At 37.3% G+C, this 22,669-nt stretch overlaps 1 protein-coding gene across 2 annotated transcripts in view; it reads right to left on the reverse strand.

Annotated features, from left to right (window-relative positions):
* Window positions 1-22,669, reverse strand: part of GK5 (glycerol kinase 5) — a 69,336-nt gene that overhangs the window by 34,271 nt on the left and 12,396 nt on the right. For both annotated transcript variants that reach the window (XM_041733808.1, XM_041733809.1), the window contains 5 exons: window positions 12,325-12,418; window positions 7,290-7,421; window positions 1,119-1,194; window positions 176-237; window positions 16-89 (listed from right to left, as the gene is read on the reverse strand). In XM_041733808.1, the coding sequence (XP_041589742.1) occupies window positions 16-89; window positions 176-237; window positions 1,119-1,194; window positions 7,290-7,421; window positions 12,325-12,418 (438 nt within the window). The remainder of the gene's footprint in view (window positions 1-15; window positions 90-175; window positions 238-1,118; window positions 1,195-7,289; window positions 7,422-12,324; window positions 12,419-22,669) is intronic.

Below are 22,669 nucleotides of genomic sequence, written 5' to 3' on the forward strand. Positions count from 1 at the left end.
GATGTTCCTTATTACCTCGTATCCTTCACAGGAGGCAAGATAGAAAGTGGTATTGAAAGCAAGGAAGCAAGGAGGCCACTCCAATGCATCTGAACATAAAAATATGTCATCAGAATCCAAGCTAAATTCTATAAAAATTGGTGATTCAAAAGGAGGGGAAAAAAAAAAACTTTACCTTATAAGGATCAAATAGTCCAGTTGCACTGGCATTTGAAAAATCCGTGGCAAATTCGGAACCTAAATTTACATTGAAAATAATATATTATAAGTAGTGTCAATCAACAACTATCCCTAGTTTATAATCTAGAGCTTTGGCCTCAAATTCATTCCAAAATATATATTTCCAGTGCAGAGCCCCCAAAGCAATTTCCCACTTAATCTTTTTGAACTTTTATAATTTACAAAAGCACTTTCACATACTGTCACATCATAATCTTCAGATTGATTGTTTTTTTTTTTTTAATTTTTTTTTTTTATTTATTTATGATAGTCACAGAGAGAGAGAGAGAGGCAGAGACACAGGCAGAGGGAGAAGCAGGCTCCATGCACCGGGAGCCTGATGTGGGATTCGATCCCGGGTCTCCAGGATCGCGCCCTGGGCCAAAGGCAGGCGCCAAACCGCTGCGCCACCCAGGGATCCCTGATTGTTTTTTTTTTTTTAACATTTATTTATTTGAGAGAGAAAGAGAGCGTGCCTGCACATGAGTTAGAGCAGGAACAGGAGAGAATCTCAAGCAGACTCCCCGCTGAGTACAGAGACTGAACTGACTTGGGGGCTTGATCATAGGCACTCCCATCTGCAGTTTAAAGATGGAGTTCAAAGATGCCATGTGATTGCCTATAGTTACCCAGATACAAAGTGGCAAATGTGTTATCGAACTTGAGTCTTACCACTTTTGAATTAAGACTGTTCCTCCGTTCTTCTGTTTGAGGTTTCATCACAATTTAAAAATCACTCTCCTCTTACAAATCTGAAGTCTATCTAGCTTTACTATACCTAGGGTACCAAGGAGCAGTATGTTTGGGATAAGAGAAGGGAAAAAAAGTAACTTCCACTTTTTTAGGTGAATCATTTCTATCAAATCTCAGTTACTTGAGATAGATCAGATCATCTTTACCTTTTGTGAGCTTATGTAACAACCATGTATCAAGAGTCCCAAAGCAACAATTATCTTCTTCAACTGCCTTTTGTACCTAGAAAATACAACAGCACAAAACTGACTCAAAAAGGCTAAATGATTAAGTGCACAATTAAGTGCCGATTAGTAAATACAATATAATCCCATTTCTTATAAGAATGAATATATATATAAAGAAGCTATTTAAAAAAATATACTCCCAAGCAATTACTATAAGGTATAAAAGGCTTTAATTTTACACAAAGCATGTGTTACACTTGTGATGAAAGAACAAAGTACGTATACATATTTTTAGTTTAGACATAGGACTATGTCTACATACACAAAGTCTAAAATGGGATGATATGGGCGGCCCCCGTGGTGCAGCGGTTTAGCACCGCCTGCAGCCCGGGGCGTGATCCTGGAGACCTGGGATCGAGTCCCACATCAGGCTCCTTGCATGGAGCCTGCTTCTCCCTCTGCCTGTGTCTCTGCCTCTCTCTCTCTCTCTAGCTGTGTCTCTATGAATAAATAAATAAAATCCTTAAAAAAATAAAAAATAAAAAAAATAAAACGGGATGGTATAATCACGGTTCAAATCCAACCCACAAAATATCTTTAAACTAGCTAATAAAGAAAATCAAATGACTGTGGGGATTTCACGATTTTTTAAAAAAAAGGCTCTATGCTCAATGTGGGGCTCAAACTCACGACCCCAAGATTAAGAGTCTACCCACTGAGCCCTACCCTCAGGCTCTACCCACTGAGCCAGCCAGGTGCCCTGAGATATTACTAAACATAGTGCAAACAATGCCCTACGTCATACTTCATCACCTCTCCAACTCTTATTTGTTCTTCCAGACTAGCAGTTCCTGGCTTTGCCCAGGCCAGCACCCTATGGAAATCTTCCACATAGCCCTTATCTCACATCATTACTTCCCTATTAGGCCCTAAGCTCCTTAAGAGCAGGAACTAAATTTGTAAGTCCAATACCTAGAAGACTTACTGGCATATAGGAGATGTTTGAAAAATGTCTCCTAAATAAATGAGATAAAAAGAATAGCAAATTAATCTATTTAAGGATGAATTATACTTGAACAGTAGAAAAGATCAATAAAATGAAAACACATGACATAAGTTCCAAAAAAGTAGTCATTTGCAGATTATTTATAACAAATACTTTGAAAATCCCATTCGAGTTTTAAACCACTTAAATATGGAGTGTTTAAAGTAATATTACTTTATTTCAAACTCTTTAAATTTAGAAATTGTGATTCTAAAATTTGTTCCAGATTAGATTAAGGTTAATCTGTATTTCAGTGCTTGGTAAATAGTGTAAATTCATCCATCCATTCAAAAAATATTTGAGGGATCCCTGGGTGGCTCAGCGGTTTAGCGCCTGCCTTCAGCCCAGGGTATGGTCCTGGAGACCTGGATCGAGTCCCACATTGGGCTCCCTGCATGGAGCCTGCTTCTCCCTTTGCCTGTGTCTCTGCCTCTCTCTCCCTCTGTGTGTCTCTCATGAATAAATAAATAAAATCTTAAAAAAAATTTTGAAAGTCAGGTCCTCTAACAGATAGTAGGTTCATATGAGGCTACAAGAACAGAGTCAACATTAGGGCTTCCTAAGGTAGGAGCATCAGGTCAATCCTCCTTGTTTTGGATTAAGACCTCAGATGGCTCAGGGTGCCTAGGTGGCTTGGCTGGTTAAGCATCTGCCTTCATATCAGGTCACATCCCTTTCATCCCCTCTCATGCCCCCCCCCCTTGTGCGCACAATCTCTTGAATAAACAGAATCTTCTTCTTCTTCTTTTTTTTTTTTTAAGATTTTATTTATTTGAGACAGCACGAGATGGAGGAGGAACAGAGGGAGAGGGAGAAGCAGACTCCTCACTGAGGAGGGAGCCTGACACAGGCTCCATCCTGTCAGATCACACAACCTGAGCTGAAGGCAGACGCTTAACTGACTCAGCCACCCAGGTGCCTCAATAAACAGAATCTTAAAAAAAAAAAAAAAAAAAAAAAGGCTCTACCCTATGAGTAAGGATAAACTAGAAAGACAAGCTGTCATAGGAACTGCAACTCAGTTTTGAATCAATCATTAACTGGATGGAGGTAATCCTGGTGCCTACAAGAATGGAAAAAACAAACATAAACCCTATTCAGAGCAAGAGAGTGCTATGTTAAGGCTCCCAGAATTTCTACATATAATTTTGCAAATACAATGTCTAGCTGATATACGTACACGTGCATACAAATAAGTAACCAGGCTCATCGAACTCATGGAGTTACATATATTAAATACATTCAGCTTTTTGTATGTTAATCATACATCCATAAAGTAATTTAAATTTAAAAGAAATTAAATAATCAGGCATCTGAGGATACAGGAGACCATGAAAAAAAAAAAAGAGAGAATCTATGGGGCTACAGATATTAGAATTAAAAGTTATACACTTTAAAATGCCATGCTAATTATGTAAAGCAAAAAGTTCTAGAACTAAAAGATTAAGAACTTAATGGATTTTTTAAAAAGATTTTATTTATTTGACAGAGTGAGAGAGAGAGAGCACGAGCAGGGGGGAGGGGCAGAGGGAAAGGGAAGAAGCAGGCTCCCCACTGAGCAGAGAGCCCAACATGGAGCTCCATCCCAGGACCCTGGGATCATGACCTGAGCCCAAGGCAGATGCTTTACCAACTGAGCCACCCAGGCACCCTAATGGATGGGTTTTATTAGCACATTAGGAACAACTTAAGAGAGAATAGATTTGAGAGAAAGGTTAGAAGAAGATATCCAAAATAAAGTAAGAAAGAGACAAAAGAATGGAATATATGAAAAAAAAAAAAAAAAGGAATATATGAAAGAGTGAGAGACAAAGGGGAGTTAGTGAGAAGGCCTAACATGCACATAATCAAATTTTCAAGACAGAAAAGAATGGAGCAGAAGTTACTTTTGAAGATAATGGCTGAGAAATTTTAAAAATCAATGAAAAGAAATCAAGCAATGAATTCAAGACACTCTACAAACCCCAAGTAGGATGCCACTCTTAGACAACAGATACAGATAACAAATATAAATGTATTTGATAAATTCAACATCTATTCATAATAAAGAGTCTTAGCAAACTAAGTAAGGTAGAGGATTTCCTTAATTTGAGAAAGGGTATCTAAAGAAAATCTACTACAAATTCATACTAAATGGTGAAATGTTGAAAGCTTTTGTCCCAAAATCAGGAATGAGAAAAGGATGTGTGTGGCCAAACCTCTAGTCAATATATCCTAGAAGTCCTTGCCAATGTTTAAAAAGAAAAGGAAAGGGCAGCCCTGGTGACTCAGCGGTTTAGCGCCGCCTTCAGCCCAGGGCCTGATCCTGGAGACCTGGGATGGAGTCCCACATGGGGCTCCCTGCATGGAGCCTGCTTCTCCCTCTGCCTGTGTCTCTGCCTCTCTCTCTCTTTCTCTGTGTGTCTCTCATGAATAAATAAATAAAATCTTTAAAAAAAAAAAAAAAGAGAAGGAAAGAAAAGTCATATTTCTACATCATATTGTTATGCCAAGGAATTACAAGTTAATTCAATGAAATACTACTGCACACCTATTGGAATGGCTAAAATCCAAACCCCTGATATCAAATGTTAGCAAGGATGTGGAGCAACAGGAACTCTCATTCATTGTTGGTAGGAATGTAAAATGGTATAACCACTTTGGAGAATAGTTGGGCATTTTCTTAAAAAACTAACCATAATCTTATCGTCTAATCTAGCAACTGCACACCTAGGTATTTACTCGAATGAGTTGAAATTTATCTTTATACAAAAACCTGCACACAAATGTTTACATCAACTTTATTCATAAGTTCCAAAAATTAGAAGCAACAATATGTCCTCCAACAAGTGATTAGATAAGCAAATTGAAATACATCTAGACAATGAAATACTAATCAGTGATAAAAAGAAATGCATTACCAAGCCATAGAAAGACATGAAAACCATTGTTTTGTTGATTTTTTCAACTATTTTTTCTACTCTCTATTTCATTAATTTTCAGGCTAATCTTTACGTTTCTTCCCTTCTACTACTATGGGTTCAGTTTGCTACCTTTTGCCAGTGTCTTAAGTTAGAATGTTAGACAGTTGTTAACACAGTCTCTATAGGTAATATAGTCTGGCTATAAATTTTTATCTAAACACTAATGTTGCTGCAACACATGACTTGGTATATTGTGTTTTCATTTTCATTAATCTCAAAGTATCTTCTAATTTCTCATAGAATTTCTTCTTTTACCCATTGGTCATGTAAGAATATAGTTTGATTTCCATATATTTTTGAACATCCCAAATTTTGTTCTGTGAATGCTTTTTTTTAATTAGGATTTTATTTTTAGTAATCTCTACACCCACTGTGGGGCTTGAACTCACAACCCTCAGATCAAGGGTCACATCCTCTACTGACTGAGGCAGCTAGGCACCTCACCTTTCTGTTATTTATAATTTCACTCCTTTGTTATCAGAGAAATACTTTGTATGATTTCAGTCCTTCTAAATTTACTGAGGCCTGCATTATGGTGTAGCATGTGTGTATCTTGGAGAAGATTCCATGTGCATTTAAGAAAGTATATTCTGTTATTGGAGTTTTCCATAAACACCTGTTTGATCTAGTTAGCTTATACTATTGTCTAAGTTTTCTATTTCTTTGTTTATCTGTCTAGTTGTTCCATGCATTATTAAAGGTGGGGTGTTGAAGTCTTTAGCTATTACTATTGAATTGTCTATTTTCCCCTTAAATTCTTTTTATATGAGATTTTATTTATTCATGAGAGAATCAGAGAGAGAGAGAGAGAGAGGCAGAGACACAAGCAGAGGGAGAATCAGGCTCCATGCAGGAAGCCCGACATAGGACTCGATCCCAGGTCTCAAGGATCATGCCCTGGGCTGAAGGCGGCACTAAACTGCTGAGCCATCTGAGGTGCCCTTCCCCTTCAATTCTGTTAACTTTTATTTCATGTATTTTGGGGCACTGTTATTACATGCACATATGTTTATAATTGTTATATATTTCTGGTGGATCGACTATCATTATAAAGTGCCCTTCTTTAGCTATAATAACATTTTTTGTTTTAAAGTCTATTTTGTTGTATATTAGCATATCCACTTAGCTATGGTTGCTGTTTGCATGAGAGATCTTTTCCATCTATTTACTTTTAACTGATTTGTATTTTGTAATCTAAAGTGTTTCTCCTGTAGACAGCATTATAGTTGGCTCTTCTTTTTTTATTATCCAATCTAAAATCTCAATGAGAAATTACTTCTACCTACCAAAATGGCTAAAATTAAAAAAAAAAAACCTGATAATACCAATTATCATGCTAAATAAAATATGAAGTCCTCTCAATGACTAATAGTGGGTATGTAAATTATCAAAAATTATGGGAAATATTTTATATTATCCACTAAAAGTTAAGATATATATACACACACACATTCATGCCCTAAAAATTCCATTCCTATATATAGATAAAGCAGAAATGCCTTTAATATGTTCCCCAAAAGACAGCATCATTCATAACAGCCCAAAACTAGAAATAACTCAAATGTACATGAAAAGAATGGATAAATGAATAGTGATAAAATCAAATACTGAACACTAAATAGCAATGAAAATAGAAGAAAATTAATTTACATATTTATACAAAATACAAAAGAATTCAGTTAAAACTAAAATATAGTGTGGAGAAAAACACCACACCTAAGTATAACAGTAAAAGTGTCAAAGTGGAAAGAAAATGTGATACATAGTATCACAATGTTCTATTTCTTTCTTTCTTTTTTTTCTTTTTTACAATGTTCTATTTCTTGATTCTAGTAGTGTTACACAGATGTTTGCTCTACAATGTATCAATGAGTGGTACATTTTTGTTTTGTTCAGTTTTCTATATGTTACTTTGTGTGTGTGTGTGTGTGTGTGTGTGTGTGTTATGACTTTAAAATATTTTTTTAATTTTTTTAATAAAATATTTTAAAAAACAGAGTAAAGATTCCTGTATTCCATCTCAATATGTAGTAGACACTTAATTTTCCCTCAAATAAGCAAATTACTGTATTTATTTTTTTCTTCTCTGTAATTTACACACATGTGTGCGTGCGTACATGCACACACACAATCTTTCCTTACCTCAACCAGGTTCTGTAAAATCCAGGCCAATCTCAAAGAAACATGCTGGTTTGTGAAATTGAATAAACTGACTGCTAAAAATCGTTTATTTCTAGTGAAAAAGTGCAGCACTCGGCAGGAATTCTGTAATAGCTATTAAAAAGAAAGGTATTTTAGGAAAATGCATTTAATGATGCTTGATATTTCTATATTAATTCTACACACATGAAAACAAACCCAATAACAAACAAATCATTCAACTACTTATAGTGTTCCCAGCACTTAAGAAAATAAAGTAAAGCAATATTACCCTAAGTGGACAATTTGTATTCTAACATACGTAACACATCTACTATGACCTTCTTTAGTAAACACAAGAAGCTCAAGATAAAATCTTTTAATATAAAAGGGAGAGAGTCAAGGGAGAAAATTATATTCCTGTTAGAAATATATTTTTAATGAAATTAATTTAAATTATAAAGGAAAGACTCCTATATATTAAGTACCTAAAATTTGGGATGTATGATTTCATTCAATACTATCTATACAGATTTATCTAAATCAAAGATGAAATATATATAGTTTAAAATTTACTTCTTAGTAAACAAAATCTTTAATTAAAAAGAAAAAGGTTTTCATAGAAAACAAGCTTTGAGTTTTAAGCCTTCTAAGACATGGTAAAAAAAAAAAAATCAAAAAACAAAAACTTTATCCTGCCATCTATTATAAGAATGAAGATGAACAATTCTACTTATGACCAATGTTTTACAAAATATTCACTTACAGAGAATTTACCTACTTCTTGCATTTTTTTCCTCTGTTACTGCCCACTCCTCCCCTAAAAAATATATTTAAAGGAGTGCCTGGGTGGCTCCGTTGGTTAAGCATCTGACTCTTGATTTCAGCTCTCGTGATTATCTCAGGGTCATGAAATCGAGCCCTGCATCAGGCTCTGTGCTAACGTAGAGCCTTCTTAAGATTCTCTCTCTCCTTTTTCCTCTGCCTCTCCCTCCCACTCACACGCACATGCTCTCTCTAATATATATATATTAGTGGTATATATATATATATATAATAGTATATATATATACATTTAAGCATTTTGACTTACTAAAATAATAAATAATAAATGCAACAATCAAGAAAATGTATAGATTCAATTCTCTTTACATTTCAGTCTTTTTTTTTTTTGAACAATGAGCCCCATTTTTTTTTCCTTTTCTTTTTGGTGAGAGCATTTAAGTTCTACTTTTTTCTTTTCTTTTCTTTTCTTTTTTTTTAACATTTTATTTATTTATTCACGAGAGACACAGGGGGAGAGAGAGAGTCAGAGACACAGGCAGAGGGAGAAGCAGGCTCCATGCAGGAAGCCTGACGTGGGACTCGATTCCCAGGTCTCCAGGATCAGGCCCTGGGCCGAAGGCCGCACTAAACCACTGAGCCACCCAGGCTGCCTCTAAGTTCTACTCTTAGTCAATTTCAATTATATAATACAGTATTATTAATTATAGTAATTATGATATAAATTAGATCCTCAGACCTTATTCATCATATTAACTTTATACCCTTTTAACTTCCTTCTCACCTTATTCAGTGCTCAAACCTTTTCTTTCTTTATATTTTACACACTGTTTATTAAAAGATAAGAGTTTCTTAAATCTTAATCCTTATATTAAGGAACGTTTCAAACTGAAAGAGGTTTTTCCTTCCTAAGAATACTATACTTCCCTCTATTAAAAAAAAATCAGATTTAATATCCTCAGGGATCTTCTACTAAAATGCAGATAATGGGGGAGGGGGCACACAAAAAGTATTAAGAGTTCTTACACTTGCACTTTTAATCAACATACGAACAATTAACATTTTGTTTTTACATTTAACAAATATTTATTGAGTACCTTCTATGTACTGTGCTAGGCCTTGAGAAAGCAGAATGAACAATATAGGCAGAAGCCCTGCCTTCTTGAAATTTACATTCTAGTGGGAAGAGACAGACAAGTAATCAAATCAGTAAGTGAGATAATTTAAGAAGACACTGAATGTAAAAATAAACCAATATTGAATGTACTACCGAAAAAAGAAAAAAAATCTGCTAGTTAAATTATGATATAATGCTAAGATATAATCAATGGTTAAAATGATTTTTAAAAATTATGGTTAAAAATACATCCTGCTTTGGGTGCCTGGCTGGCTTACTAGGTAGAGCACGGAACTCCTGATCCTGAGGTTGTGAGTTCAAGCCCCATACTGGGTGTAGAGGTACCTAAAAACAAAATCTTAAAAAAAATCCTCGTTAAAAAAATCACCCTTTTTAAATTGGGAAAAAGGTGTCTTATAAGTTATACATTGCTGGTAAGAATGTAAATGATGAAGCTATTCTGGAAAAAAAGTCTGACAGTTTCTTATAAAGCAAAACATGCAATTACCATTTGACCTAGCAATTAATTGTACTCTTAGGGTATTATCTTAGAGAAGTGAAAACTTATGTTCACATGAAATTCTGTAAACAAATGTTCAAAGCAGCTCTATTTGTAATAGCCAAAAACTGGGATTTGCACAGATGTCCTTAAACAGGTGGTGCATCTGTACACTGAACACAACTCAGCAGTAAAAAGAAGCACATACAACTTGGATTTTCCAGGGAATTACACTAAGTGAAAAAAAGAAAATCCCAAAAGGTTTCGTACTACATCACTCTATGTATATAATATTCTGAAGTGAGAGAACATTTTTAATGGAGGACAGATTAGTGATTGCAAGGAGCGAGAGATGAGAAGACAGTGGGGAGGTGCACAGGAGAGAGATGGATGTAGTTATAAAAGAGCAACATGAAAAAATATAAACAAACAAACAAATAAATAAATAGAGCAACATGAGAGTCCCTCGTAAGGATGGTACTGTTCAGTGTCTTGACTGGTGGTAGATACATGAACACAGGAAAAAAACTGTACAGAAATTATAACACACATACACACAAGTATAAGTAAAACTGATGAAATCTGAATAAGAGCTACACATTGTATTAACGTCAATATCCTGTTTGTGACACTACAGTATAGTTTTGTAAAATGTTACCATTGAGAGAAACTGCAAAGCCTATAAGGGATCCCTGTATTATTTCTTACAACTGAATATGAATTTACACTTATCTCAACTAAAATTTCAACTGAAAAAATGTACATCTCAAAATCTTTGAAATGTGATTAAGTGCTGTGAAAGAAATAAAGAACAATATAATAGAGACTGGATAAGGGGCTGGGGACATGCTACTCTATAAATAGGATAGCAGGAAAGAGCCCACATGGAGGAGATGGCCTATGAGCTGGGCCTGGAAGGATGAGAAGAATCTAGTCATAATGGGAGAGAGAGCCCCTTGAGGGTACAAAGGCCTGAAGGTAAGAGACAGCTTGGGTGCTTTAAGAACAAAAGCAGGCTGGCAAAGCTGGAGCTCAATCCTCTGTAGCTTCAGGGACAAAGGGTCTGGGAAGTGGTCAGAGCTTTAGACAAGGCCAATCAATCCATGGTAAGGAGTTGAGATTTTATGCTAAAAGCAAAGAGAAGCCTTACCAACCATTAGGCAAGACTCAGAACAACAGTGAAAGGAAGCATGCTAAACTCCAGGAGTCTGTGTACATTTTTCTCCTAAGAGAAGCCAAAGCTTACACCATACACATGTTCAATATCAAGTAGAAGTGCTTTAAATGCTGAGTTTGTGCTTTAAGTGTTTTTACATTTGAGATTTGGAGTTCATACTACAGAAGTAAATGTTTCCAAAGTCAAAACTTATTTTCAAAGGGATAAAAGTTTTATGAAGTTTTTTTTTAATTTTTATTTTATTTATTTATGATACGCATAGAGAGAGTCACACAGAGAGAGAGAGAGAGAAAGAGGCAGAGACATAGGCAGAGGGAGAAGCAGGCTCCATGCACCGAGCGCGATCCCGGGTCCCCAGGATCGCGCCCTGGGCCAAAGGCAGGCACCAAACTGCTGCGCCACCCAGGGATCCCGGGATAAAAGTTTTAAATACCTCACTGACTAACCTAAGAAATGCTTGACAAATTGACCCATTAAAAACTAAAATTATCCATTAAGATACCGAATTACACATTATAAACAGTATAATTTTAAATTCTGCCATTTAAAGTTCATGACATTTTCTTATAATCATTTTCAGCTCCTTAATTAGTCTTTCCTGTAAACAGCACCTCTCAGTTCTCAGCCTTACAAGTTATTAAAGCAAGGTGCATTTTCATATATTAAATGAACAGAAGAAAAGCCAATGTGGGAGAGATTACGGCAAAAGTGTTTCACTCATGCATCGCTGTCATATTCCATAATATATTCCTGTTTGTTTTCATATAAAATTAATGTCTCCCAATAGTTATTGAGTAAACTATATGCTCCAGATACTCCCTGAAGCACCATCTGGTACAGGCACCTAACTGAGAAGGCATTTAGCTGTGTGGCATTAGAGCATGTAATATTGCAAAATGCAATATGCAATATTGATGACAACACATATTTCAGGTTTGGCCACATTTAGAAAATTATCTTGCCCTCTGACTCAATAATCCCGCACTTACATTGTCACTGTCATGGTCATCACCACTGTCATTTGCTACCACTATGTGTGTAGTAGGCATCAGGTTAAGAGCTAGTGGCAGTCAGCTACTTATCTATTTCGATATCCACTCTCCATTTTTATAACAATAGAGGATGAAATTTAGACATTTCTGTATTTTTTTCTGGACATAGTTGGCATTTTGTCTATTTTTTTTCCAAGATCAGCCACATGAATTCTCACTCACATGAGAACATCTAGGCCATTCTAAACCTCTTCGGGGTTTCCTGAAGCACAGTTAAGTACTCCAGTCTACCACCACATATGCTTTGGGGTGACTACTACGAAGTTTCACTGATGTGAAGAGTGTACAGGTATGTATTCTCTTATCAGTGTCGTAAAACTGAACAATTAGGACATTACACTCTTAAGCCTACAGCAAAGGGATATTTACAGGGAAAATAGTAACATCCAAATCATAGAAGTTAAGATTACCTTCATTATGAGTGAATTATTCCAAGATTTTACAAGTTCAACAGCTCTTAGATCTTGCCAACTAATGAAGTTGTGAAAATGATTTCCCGTTTTCCTAAGAAAGATAAAAACAGCATTTTGTGACTCAGTCAGAGGCTGAGGCTATATTAAATAAATCAGAGGCTATATTATTTTTTTTTCCCAGAGGTTATATTAAATAAAAAATCTGTTACAAGAGAAAAAATTAGAGGCCGCAATGGAATCTCAAAGTAGGATTTAATTAGATGGGGCTTGCTGAATGACTTTTTTATTTTATAAATTGAACACATTTTGTAACAATTATAACACAATATAGTATGGAATTCTAGATAAAATTCTATTGGAAAGATATTCTTTTTGAAGCAGTACAATGTGCACACTTCTACAACAAAGCAAATCTAATGAAAAGTCCTTTAAAGACTTGCTTATACACTTTGAAAAGCAAGAAGCCAATGTTTTCCCCATCATTGTACTTGATACAGACAATACTTGATACAATACATACAATGATCTTGTATCAATACTTGATACAGATCAAAACTTCTATACCTACAGAAGAGCTGAAATATTACCTGAACCTATTTCTACACCTCTCAACTTTACAATAGGCTTAGCCACTGGCAACCTACCAGGCTTATTAAAATGTGTCTGAAAAAAAGAAATTCAACAACTTTTGGATCGACAATGCAATGTAAGGACAGAACTAAGAAATATAGTAGAAAGAAATCATTTCCCTTTTTGGCTCCTGCAAGTTCAACCACTGACATCCACTAATCTTTGATATGAAACTCAGGCTTACTTTCTACCCTATTTCTGACTGCCCTTCTGTGTGGGTTTGACCATGTTTAATTCCCTAGACTGCTGTTTCCCACACTTCTTATGCAGTCTACACTTAAAGGCACATCCTCAACTTTATTACCTGGTAACATCCTACTCTTGAAATGCTACCATCCCAATACATTAGTCGACACATCTTGCTACTATTCCAGTTCTCTCAATCTTACTCTCTAAATACTTTTCCTTCAACCTCACTGCAGCCTTTAATCCTTCAGACATTCCCTCTTCTTCCTACCAACCTCTCCCAAGCTTCCTTCCTTTCTTGTGTTCCGTGATCTATCACTATACCCCTTGAATCTCTCTCTTTATAAAAATTGTGGTGAAATATACATAACATGAAATTTGCCATTTTAAGCATGTTTAAGTGCACAGTTCAGTGGCATTAAGTACATTTCACAATGTTCTGTTACTATCACCAATATTTCCAAACATCTGGGTTGTTTCCACCTTCTTGCTACTGTGAATAATGCTATTATAAGAACTGCTGTACAAGCAGCCATTTGAGTCCCTGTTTCCAATCCCTTTGGGCATACCTGGGATCAGAATTCTGGGCATGTGCTAAGTCTACTTTTTGAAGAACTGCTTGACTTCTTTCCATAGCGGCTACACCATTTTACATCCCCGCCATCAGCATACAAGAGCTCTAGGGTTTCCACATCTTCACCAAAACTTGTCATTTCCCATTTTTTAAATTATAGCGATCCTGCTGGGTGTGAAGCAGTACCTCACTGTGGTTTTGATATGGGTTTCCCCAATGGCTAATGATATTGCACATCTTTCCATGTGTTTATTGACCATTTATATATTAGTCTAGTTCTCTGTCCATTTATGAATTAGGTTATCTGGGTTTTTGCTGTTGAGTTGTAGTTCTTTATATCCTAAATATTAATTATTTATCAAATACATTATTTGCAAATATATATTTTCTACCATTTTGAGTTTTTTTCACCCACTTCATAGTTTCCTTTCCCTGAGGATGAGAACTCTCTATTAATGAGAATCACAGCATTCACCTATACATGAACATGTTACTTCTTTTTCCTTCAGTGATCCCAATAGTCACCATTATTAGTACAAATCAGAAGTGATTTTCCTATGTTCCGGCAGATGAAATTAAAACCAAACACACCAAAGTGCATACCAAGACACATGCTTTCCATATTACATGCTATAGTCAGTTTCTAGAAATCTTACTGCACATTTAAGATATCAAGAACTATAAATTTTTCCAGATACATTTTTATTTTTTCCCTCCCCCCCTCCAGATACATTTTTAAAATGTAAATTGCACACTATGTCAAAATAATTTCAACATGACTTTATTTCTTGTTATTTATGATTCAATTTATGCAATTTTTATATTTTGGGGAATTCAATAGTTGAGAAAATTAAAGAAAATTTAGTTGTCAAAAATATCTTAATAGCTTAACTATTGTATGCAACTTAGCTGATACCTGTAAGTTTTTGATATCAGTGAAGTCCAATTTATCTATTTTTTGTTTTGTTAGCTGTGGTTTTAGACCCATTTAAGAAATCAATTCTACATCCACAGCCATGAAAATTTTCCTCTATGCTTTCTTCTAAGAGTTTTGCAGTTTTATCTTAAATTTAGTCTTCAGGGTGCCTGGGTGGCTCAGGGGTTGAGCGTCTGCCTTTGGCTCAGGTGGTGATCCCGGGATCCTGGGATCAAGTCCTGCATCAGGCTCCCCACAAGGAGGCTGCTTCTCCCTCTGCCTATATCTCTGCCTCTGTCTTTGTGTCTCTCATCAATAAATAAATAAAATATTTTTTTATAAATAAAATATTTAAAAATAAATAAAGTAAATTTAGTCTTCAATGCATTTTTAAGTTAATTTTTATATATGGTAAGGATCCACATTCATACTTTTGTATATAGACACCCACTTTTCTCAACACCACTTGTTGAGAAGATGGTTCTTTCTGCATGCCTGGTCTTGGTACCCTTGTCAAAAGTCAGTCGACCATTGTATTTGTTTCCTTGGGCTGACATAACAAAGCACCACAGACTCCATGGCTTAAGACAACAGCAATTTATCATCTCATAGTTCTGGAGACTAGACATTCAAAATCATGGTGTTGCCAGGGCCACACTCCCTCTGAAACCTGTAAGGGAATCTTTCCTTGCCTTATCCTAAGCTTCTGGAGGTCACAATAATCTCTGGCATTCCTTGGCTCATAGCTACATCACTCCGAACCTCCTCCTCCTCCACATGGCATTCTCCATCTTTTTATGAGGACGCTAGTCATACTGAATTACAAATCCACCTTACTGCATTATGACCTCACCCTAATTTAACTAATTACAGCCGCAGTGACTCTATTTCCCAAGGTCAAATTTTGAGGTGCTGCTGTTGCTTCTTTTGGGTTATTTCTCCCAAGTCTCCCTCACTCCTAAGTATGAGATTACGGAGTAAAAAGGTAAGACAATTCTCTAGCTCCTCAGATGTGGCCAAACTTGCAATATTTGATGTTATAACCAGTACTGCATATTGACTATTGTTATACTTTTAATGTGCTTGATAAATATTTGGAGACATCAATTTTATATGAAAACAAATATATGACAAAATATGACGGCAGTGCATGAGTCAAACAATTCTGCTATCATCTCACCCAGATTGACTTTTTTGTTAGTTTAGTACATAAAAATGCACTTTGCTTTAATAACTTGTAAGGCTGAGAACTGAGAGGTACTATTTATAGGAAAGACAAAGTAATTAAGGAGTTGAACGTGGTTATAAGGAAATGCCATCAATTCTGAATTGTATAGTTTTAAACTGTACTATTTATAATGTGTAATTTATATCTTAATGTATAATTTTAGTTTTTAATAGATTTATCCATCAAATATTCCTTAAATTATGACTAATTTCTTTAGTCAGTGAGTGAGATGTTTAAAACTTATTCCTTTGAAAATAAATGTGATAACTCTAGAAATCTGATTTTCCAGGGCACCTGGGTGGCTCAGTGGTTGAGTGTCTGCCTTTGGCTCAGGTTGTGATCCTAGGATCAAGTCCCGTGTCAGGGTCCTCTCAGGGAACCTGCTTCTCCCTTTGCCCATGTCTCTCTCTGTCTCTCTTTCTGTGTCTCTCATGAATAAATAAATAAAATCTTTTGGGGAAAAAAAAAGGATTCTGATTTTCCCACTCCTCATGGATTGCTGATTTTTCTTTGTTGAGGGTTGGAGTTTCCAGTTTGCGACTTTTCCGAACTATTTTTTGCAAAGTGTATATTCCTTGTTGTGTGTGGTTACTGAAGTTTCTGCAACTTCTGTTACCTCTGTGATCAGCTAGGTACCTGCCAAAGATTTCTTTTCTTTTTTTTTTTTTTTTAATATTTTATTTTTTTATTCATGAGACACAGACAGGAGGAGAGGCAAAGACACAGGCAGAGTTCTAGACAAGCAGGCTCCATGCAGGGAGTCTGATGTGGGACTCGATTCTAGGACCCCGGGACCACGCCCCGAGTCAAAGGCAGATGACCACCCACAGAGCCATCCAGGCATCCCCAAAGATTTCCTTAAGTGTCTGGCTCCAAAAAAACTCCAAAAGGGACTAGCCCTTTATATCTTCTAATAGACACAGCTTAAGAAAGCCACTGTAGCTGAGAGGGCCAGAACCTAGGTAAGCATCTGTGCCAGTCGTGCAGGGCACAACTAAATCCACCAAAGCATATACACTCAAATTTTTGTAGGCCAATGTCCCCACTGTCTGCCCTGGTACCAGCCAGACGCTCCAGTAATGTGAGCTGCTTTCCCCACACCCGCAGCAGGGTTGAGGAGTAAAGGATGATGGCTGGTTTGCACATGCCCTCTGACCTGAGAAACATAGCTTCTTCCTTCATCCAGCATTCCCCTAGTTGTTATAAACCCTGATTGGATTCTAGAGTTCTGAACTAGTTTACCACAACCTCTCTTTCAAACTCAATGCTTGCTTTGACCAAGCCTCACAGGTTCTTACTCCATTATTCTACACAATGTCACTCTTTAACCTTTATCTTTCAAGTTAACCATCTACCTTTCCGATACCTAACCTGGGATCACTCCAGGTTCCTTCTGTGTCTACTTTCAACGCCAGAACCTTGTGAACTGATACCAATCCATATCTATGTAACAAAACCTTGCCTGTGTTCTCAGAATCACTTAAGGTGATAAAAGTCTTTCTCTTGTCCCTCCTTAGTTTCCTTCCCATGCCCTATAAATGGCACATCTTAATTTTCACCAGATTTCTCAAGCCCTAGGCCACCACTGGCCACCTGCTTCTAAAAGGGAGTAAGAACACAGCAATGACTTTCCTCAACTCCCCACTTCTCTTTTGGTTCAGAGGAAAAGCTTTCCCTCTCATGTCTCAGGCTGGCAGCTGCACCTGTAGTCTCTATACCCACATCTTCCCAACTCTTCCATCGCTTTGTTTCAACCATATTCCATCAACTCTGTTGCTTAAATCTCCCCATCTTTGAAACAGAACCAAAAGCATCTCTCTTGACCAGGATGATGTGCCCCACATCTAACTGAGCCCCTTCAACATTTCCTCATCACTTCCCATTACCTCAACTGAACACAATTCAAATGTAATTTAGATTTCTAATTATTCATGAAAATTATACTCACTATAGTAAATACTGTCTTCTTAATTTTCAGATTTACAGGCTCCATTTTTTTTTTAAGATTATTTATTTATTTGACAGAGAGAGAGAGTACAAGCAGAGGGAGTGGAAGGCTTCTGCTGAGCTGAGAGCCTGATATGGGGCTCATACCCAGGACCCCGGGATCATGACCTGAGCTAAAGGCAGATGCTTAACAACTGAACCACCCAGGTGCCCGTACAGGTTCCTTTTCAGTTTGACTTGCCTTTCTGCAATATTGACTCCTGATACTCATTTCTTCCTACCTAAAACTGTCACTTTCCTAAACTTCCATGATATCATTGTGCTGTTTCTTCTCCTACCTCTCAAGTATAGATTTTTTTGTTTCCTTTACAGATGTTTCTTCCTTAGACTGCCAGTTAAATGCTGTTATATCTGTTGAGGGTTGTATCCTTGGCCCCCTTCTCTTTTTAACTAGCTGCTCTCTGCAAAAACCAAAAAACCAAAAAACAAAACCAACCTGACCCATACCCATGAACAGTTACCATAGGACTACTCACTCATCTACATCTCTAGGGCCAGCCTCTCACTTCAGTTCCATCCCCTCACAAACAGTTGCCTTCCACATATTTGTGATAGTTTGCTCCATGCCATCTCAAATGCAACACATCCACGCCAAATCTGCTGCCCCTCTTCCTCTAGTGTGCCACACTTGGGTTAATGATATCTTAGCTGTTTCAGCCAAAAAGTAGGGGGAGGGTGTCATCCTAAGTCCACAAAGGGATTCCATAACATCGTTGGAGTTTATACTTTAATGGCAAAGGGAGAAACAAATGAATAATTAAAACTGTCATTTCATATAAGGATCATGCTATGAAATGCTGGCATGGTAAAGGAATAGAATAACTGGGGGTGAAGAGAGTTTTTAGATATGAGAGCAGAGACTTGAATAAATAATAGCCTTCTTAAAAAGACTTCTCAGACTTGGTCTCATTCCCCTCAAATCCACTGTCTACCCTGATTCAAGAATATTCTTCTTAAGGATGCCTGGGTGGCTCAATGGTTGAGTGTCTATCTTCAGCTCAGGGCATATCTGGGATCCTGGGATTGAGTCCCACATTGGGCTCCCTGCAGGGAGCCTGCTTCTCACTCTGCCTATATCTCTGCCTCTCTCTGTGTCTCTCATGAATAAATAAATAAAATCTTTAAAAATAAAAAAGAATATTCTTTTTAAAATGTAAATTTGGTCACATTACTCTTCTGCTTAACAGCTTTTGATAGTTTCCCACTTCTTATAAGAGACAGACTCCTCATCCTTACCACAGCATATGGCGTTTCCTGGCCTAAGACCTGGCCTTCCCTTCCAGGTACATCTCCATCACTCAAAGACTGGAATGCCTATTATGTGTCAGGTTCTGTTCTAAATGTGAAGGATCCAGTGAGGATAGGGCAGACGAAAATCCCAATGCTCATGGGACTTTTTATGCCTATGAGAGATATGTAATAAATATGCAAATAAGTAAATAAGAATTTTAGATAATGATAAATGATATGAAGAAAAGAAAATGGTAAAGTGAAGGGCAAATAAAATGCTCAGGGAAGTCTTCAAGGAGAAATGATCTCTGCAGTGAGGTTTTTAAATCATGAGAAAGAGGGAAATTCTCAGGTAAGAGAGCTCCAGACACAGGTAGCAACAGGTACAAAGCTGCTCCTGACAAAACTCTTACTCAGCCTTCAAGGCTTGGCTCAAGTGACTCTGAAACTCTCCCTAATTCTGCCTTCTAAGCGATTCAGCTCCTTCATTACCAAGTACATAGCACTTCTACTGAGCAGATGTCTATCAGCCTGCACTCTATCTATCTAGGTTCACATCTGTATCTCCCACTGGACTGTGAGCCTCCAGAACACAGTCTATTCACTTTCAGATTCTCACCACCTAGCCCAGATACCAAAAAAGTATTTGATAAATGAATGCTGCTACCACTGAGGACTACCAACAGATTGTGTTTGATAGAAATGAAATCTATGTTATGAATTTATTATTCTTTGATGCTATTCGACACAAAACAGTATCTACTTACATACTTACATCTGATTTTAATCACTAATTCACCAAATGCATATACACCAATCAGTGCCAGGAGCTGGGGACATAGCTATAAAGAGAGGGACATGGTATCTTTGACCCATGAATATATTTTCTACCAGGGAAACCAAAGAAATATTCAATTACTCAATTGCTTGCCTACTACAGGAATAAGCCCTATGAAGGAGAAATACAGATTGCCATGAGTATATTTCACAGGGAGACCTTGCCCGGTAAAGGGGTCAGGAAAGACCTCTTTGAGAAACGACAATACAAGTGAACTCTGAAGGATGCGTAGGAACAAACAAGGAAGGTGAACACTCTGGATAAAATGTATTACATGTTCAAAGGTTCTCAGAGTGAAGCATGATGTGTTAGATGCTAGTACAGCTGAAGAACAAGGACGGGGAGAAGATCACAGAAGATGACATCATTAATTCATAACAAGGTAGAAGACAATCTAGAATACTGATCTCAAGAAGCAGAGCATATTCCATTACTCACTTAGCAGTGATTTGGGTTTATCTCTGTCAACAATAAAAGGAGAAATGGAGGAAAAACATCAATAGCAACATCGTAAATGAGTTGCCTTAAACCTCTCTAACACACTACACCATTCCGTGACTCTTAATATATTTGTATCATAAGTAATTGGTAAGAACCATTACCACAAGAGTATCAGGTATTACAATAAAAGACGTATTTGGTGCTGTGGGAACACAGAATCATTTGCATACCTGTATTATGAGACTGTAAATTCCTCGAGGGCCGGTGTTCTTACTCATTTTCATATTCAGCTCTGCAGCCAGCATAGTGCCTTACGCCCTGCAAGTCCTCAAACAGTTACTGAGTGAATTTCAGTTTGCTTGTGTGACTCATAGTTTATGTTACTAACTGGCACACACCCTGATCCAAGGTTAGCTGACAGAAGCCTCCCTGAGAGACACACAGATTGAAGAAACAGAACAGCTTAGATACTTTAGAACAAAAGGAATTTAAAACAACCAAAATGGAGGAGCTATCATTTTATTACTTTAAGATATAGGCTAAACACACCACTGATTAAATATATTGAAAAAATTTTTTTGACCTGAGAAATATGAAGAAAACCCAAGGACCAAGGTTCCTGGCATTTTCTAAAGGAGGGGGAAAGAGGAAAACAAAAAGAAAGTTCAGAGTTTTACACTTCCTTTCAGCAACAACAGGAAAATAATGTTTGTAAGGCCAAGACGACAGGACTATAGACTGCAGGAGAAAGGAACAGTGAGCTGGGAAGAGGAGGTGCTGACCAGGAATGTGCAGTTCACTGTGCAGTTGACTGGAATGTGCAGTTTACTGTGCCAGCATCCTGTCAATCTTTCTCTAGAAAATGAGCAAGAGGTACTTCCTGCTGCTGGCTCAGAGCCGTACCCACTTCTGTGCGTATCTCAGCTTTTTTGGGGGGGAGCTTGTAGCTCACCAGGATTCAGGGAGCATTATATTAAGACTCCACTATTTTAAGGTAAAAGAAACAAAAAGCCTTGTGTGGGTTTTTTTTGGGGGGGGGGGGGGGAATATCTAGCATTTCAGTTCCTACAAGCAAAGTTTCCAAAACTCACGAAAGAATACAAACATCTCAAAAAAAGGACAGCCAAGAAGAAAACTCACAATTCATTGTCTTAAGCAGAAATCTTCTCCTTCCACAGGGACACCACCAGTAAGGGAAATGAACGGTCTTGGAATCTGACTTTCTATTTCTCCCCCAAAAGTGAGTTATGGTCCTACTGCCACATAAAAGCTTTGCTTCCTAATATTCTGACCTTCCTGTTATGAAGGACCTGGCATCTAGGTTTTGATGAAAACAATCTCTGTGGCCAATGACATAATCTCAAAATCCAGCAAAACATGACATTTCCAATCAGTTATTTCCCTAGGAACACTACCTTGCCCCTACTTCCATGCCACCTACTTCACAGATTTGTGTTTGTCCTAACAAGTCAGTCTTTTGCTTTCTGATCCCCTTTAAGTTGGGGGTAGGGATGAATACTCATTGTCCAAATCCTCAGTCTTCTTTCCTTCTATCTATATAATCTTTATCGTAGACACACCTATGTATCTAGACTCTGCCTATGCCAACAGTTCTCAAATGGTAGTGATTCTGTCCCCCAGGGGACACTGGGCAATGTCTGGAGATGGTTTTGGTTATCAGAACTGAGGGAGAAGGGTGCTACAGGTATCTGGTGGGCAGAGGCCAGGGATGCTGCTAAACACCTTACAATGCCCAGGATAGCCCCCAACAACCAAAAGAATCATCTGGCCCAAAATGTCAACAGTGCCACCATTTAGAAACCCTGATCTACACAGATGGCTTTAAGTCATTTATTCTTTCATCTGACCAATGTATTGCCAATTTAAGACTTGTTCTGCCCAATGCAATGGGTGGGAAGTTTGGGGAAGACACCAAGGGACTAAAGATGCAGGCAACCATCTGAGATGTATTATACTCTGAAAGGAGAGTCTACCTGGAGGAAATGAGCCATGCCTTAGTTAAACCAGACAAATGTTCTCACTACCTTTGGGGTACCTCCACATTCACGTGTTCCAAACCAAACACTTTATCACATTCCCTTCTACCCACCCTTATCACCACCTAATACATTCCTCCTTGTGTGTTCTCTAGCATTTCAGTCCATATCGCCGCAAACGTCCAGGCCACAAATATTGGTCAATTTAAACTTCTTCCTCTTACCTAATACTGAATTAAACGCCAAGTCTTTGTGACTTCACCCTGATTATGTTTCTCAAGCTTATCCTTACTCC

Source organism: Vulpes lagopus, chromosome 19 (assembly GCF_018345385.1).
Source record: "Vulpes lagopus strain Blue_001 chromosome 19, ASM1834538v1, whole genome shotgun sequence".
Classification (NCBI taxonomy): domain Eukaryota; kingdom Metazoa; phylum Chordata; class Mammalia; order Carnivora; family Canidae; genus Vulpes; species Vulpes lagopus.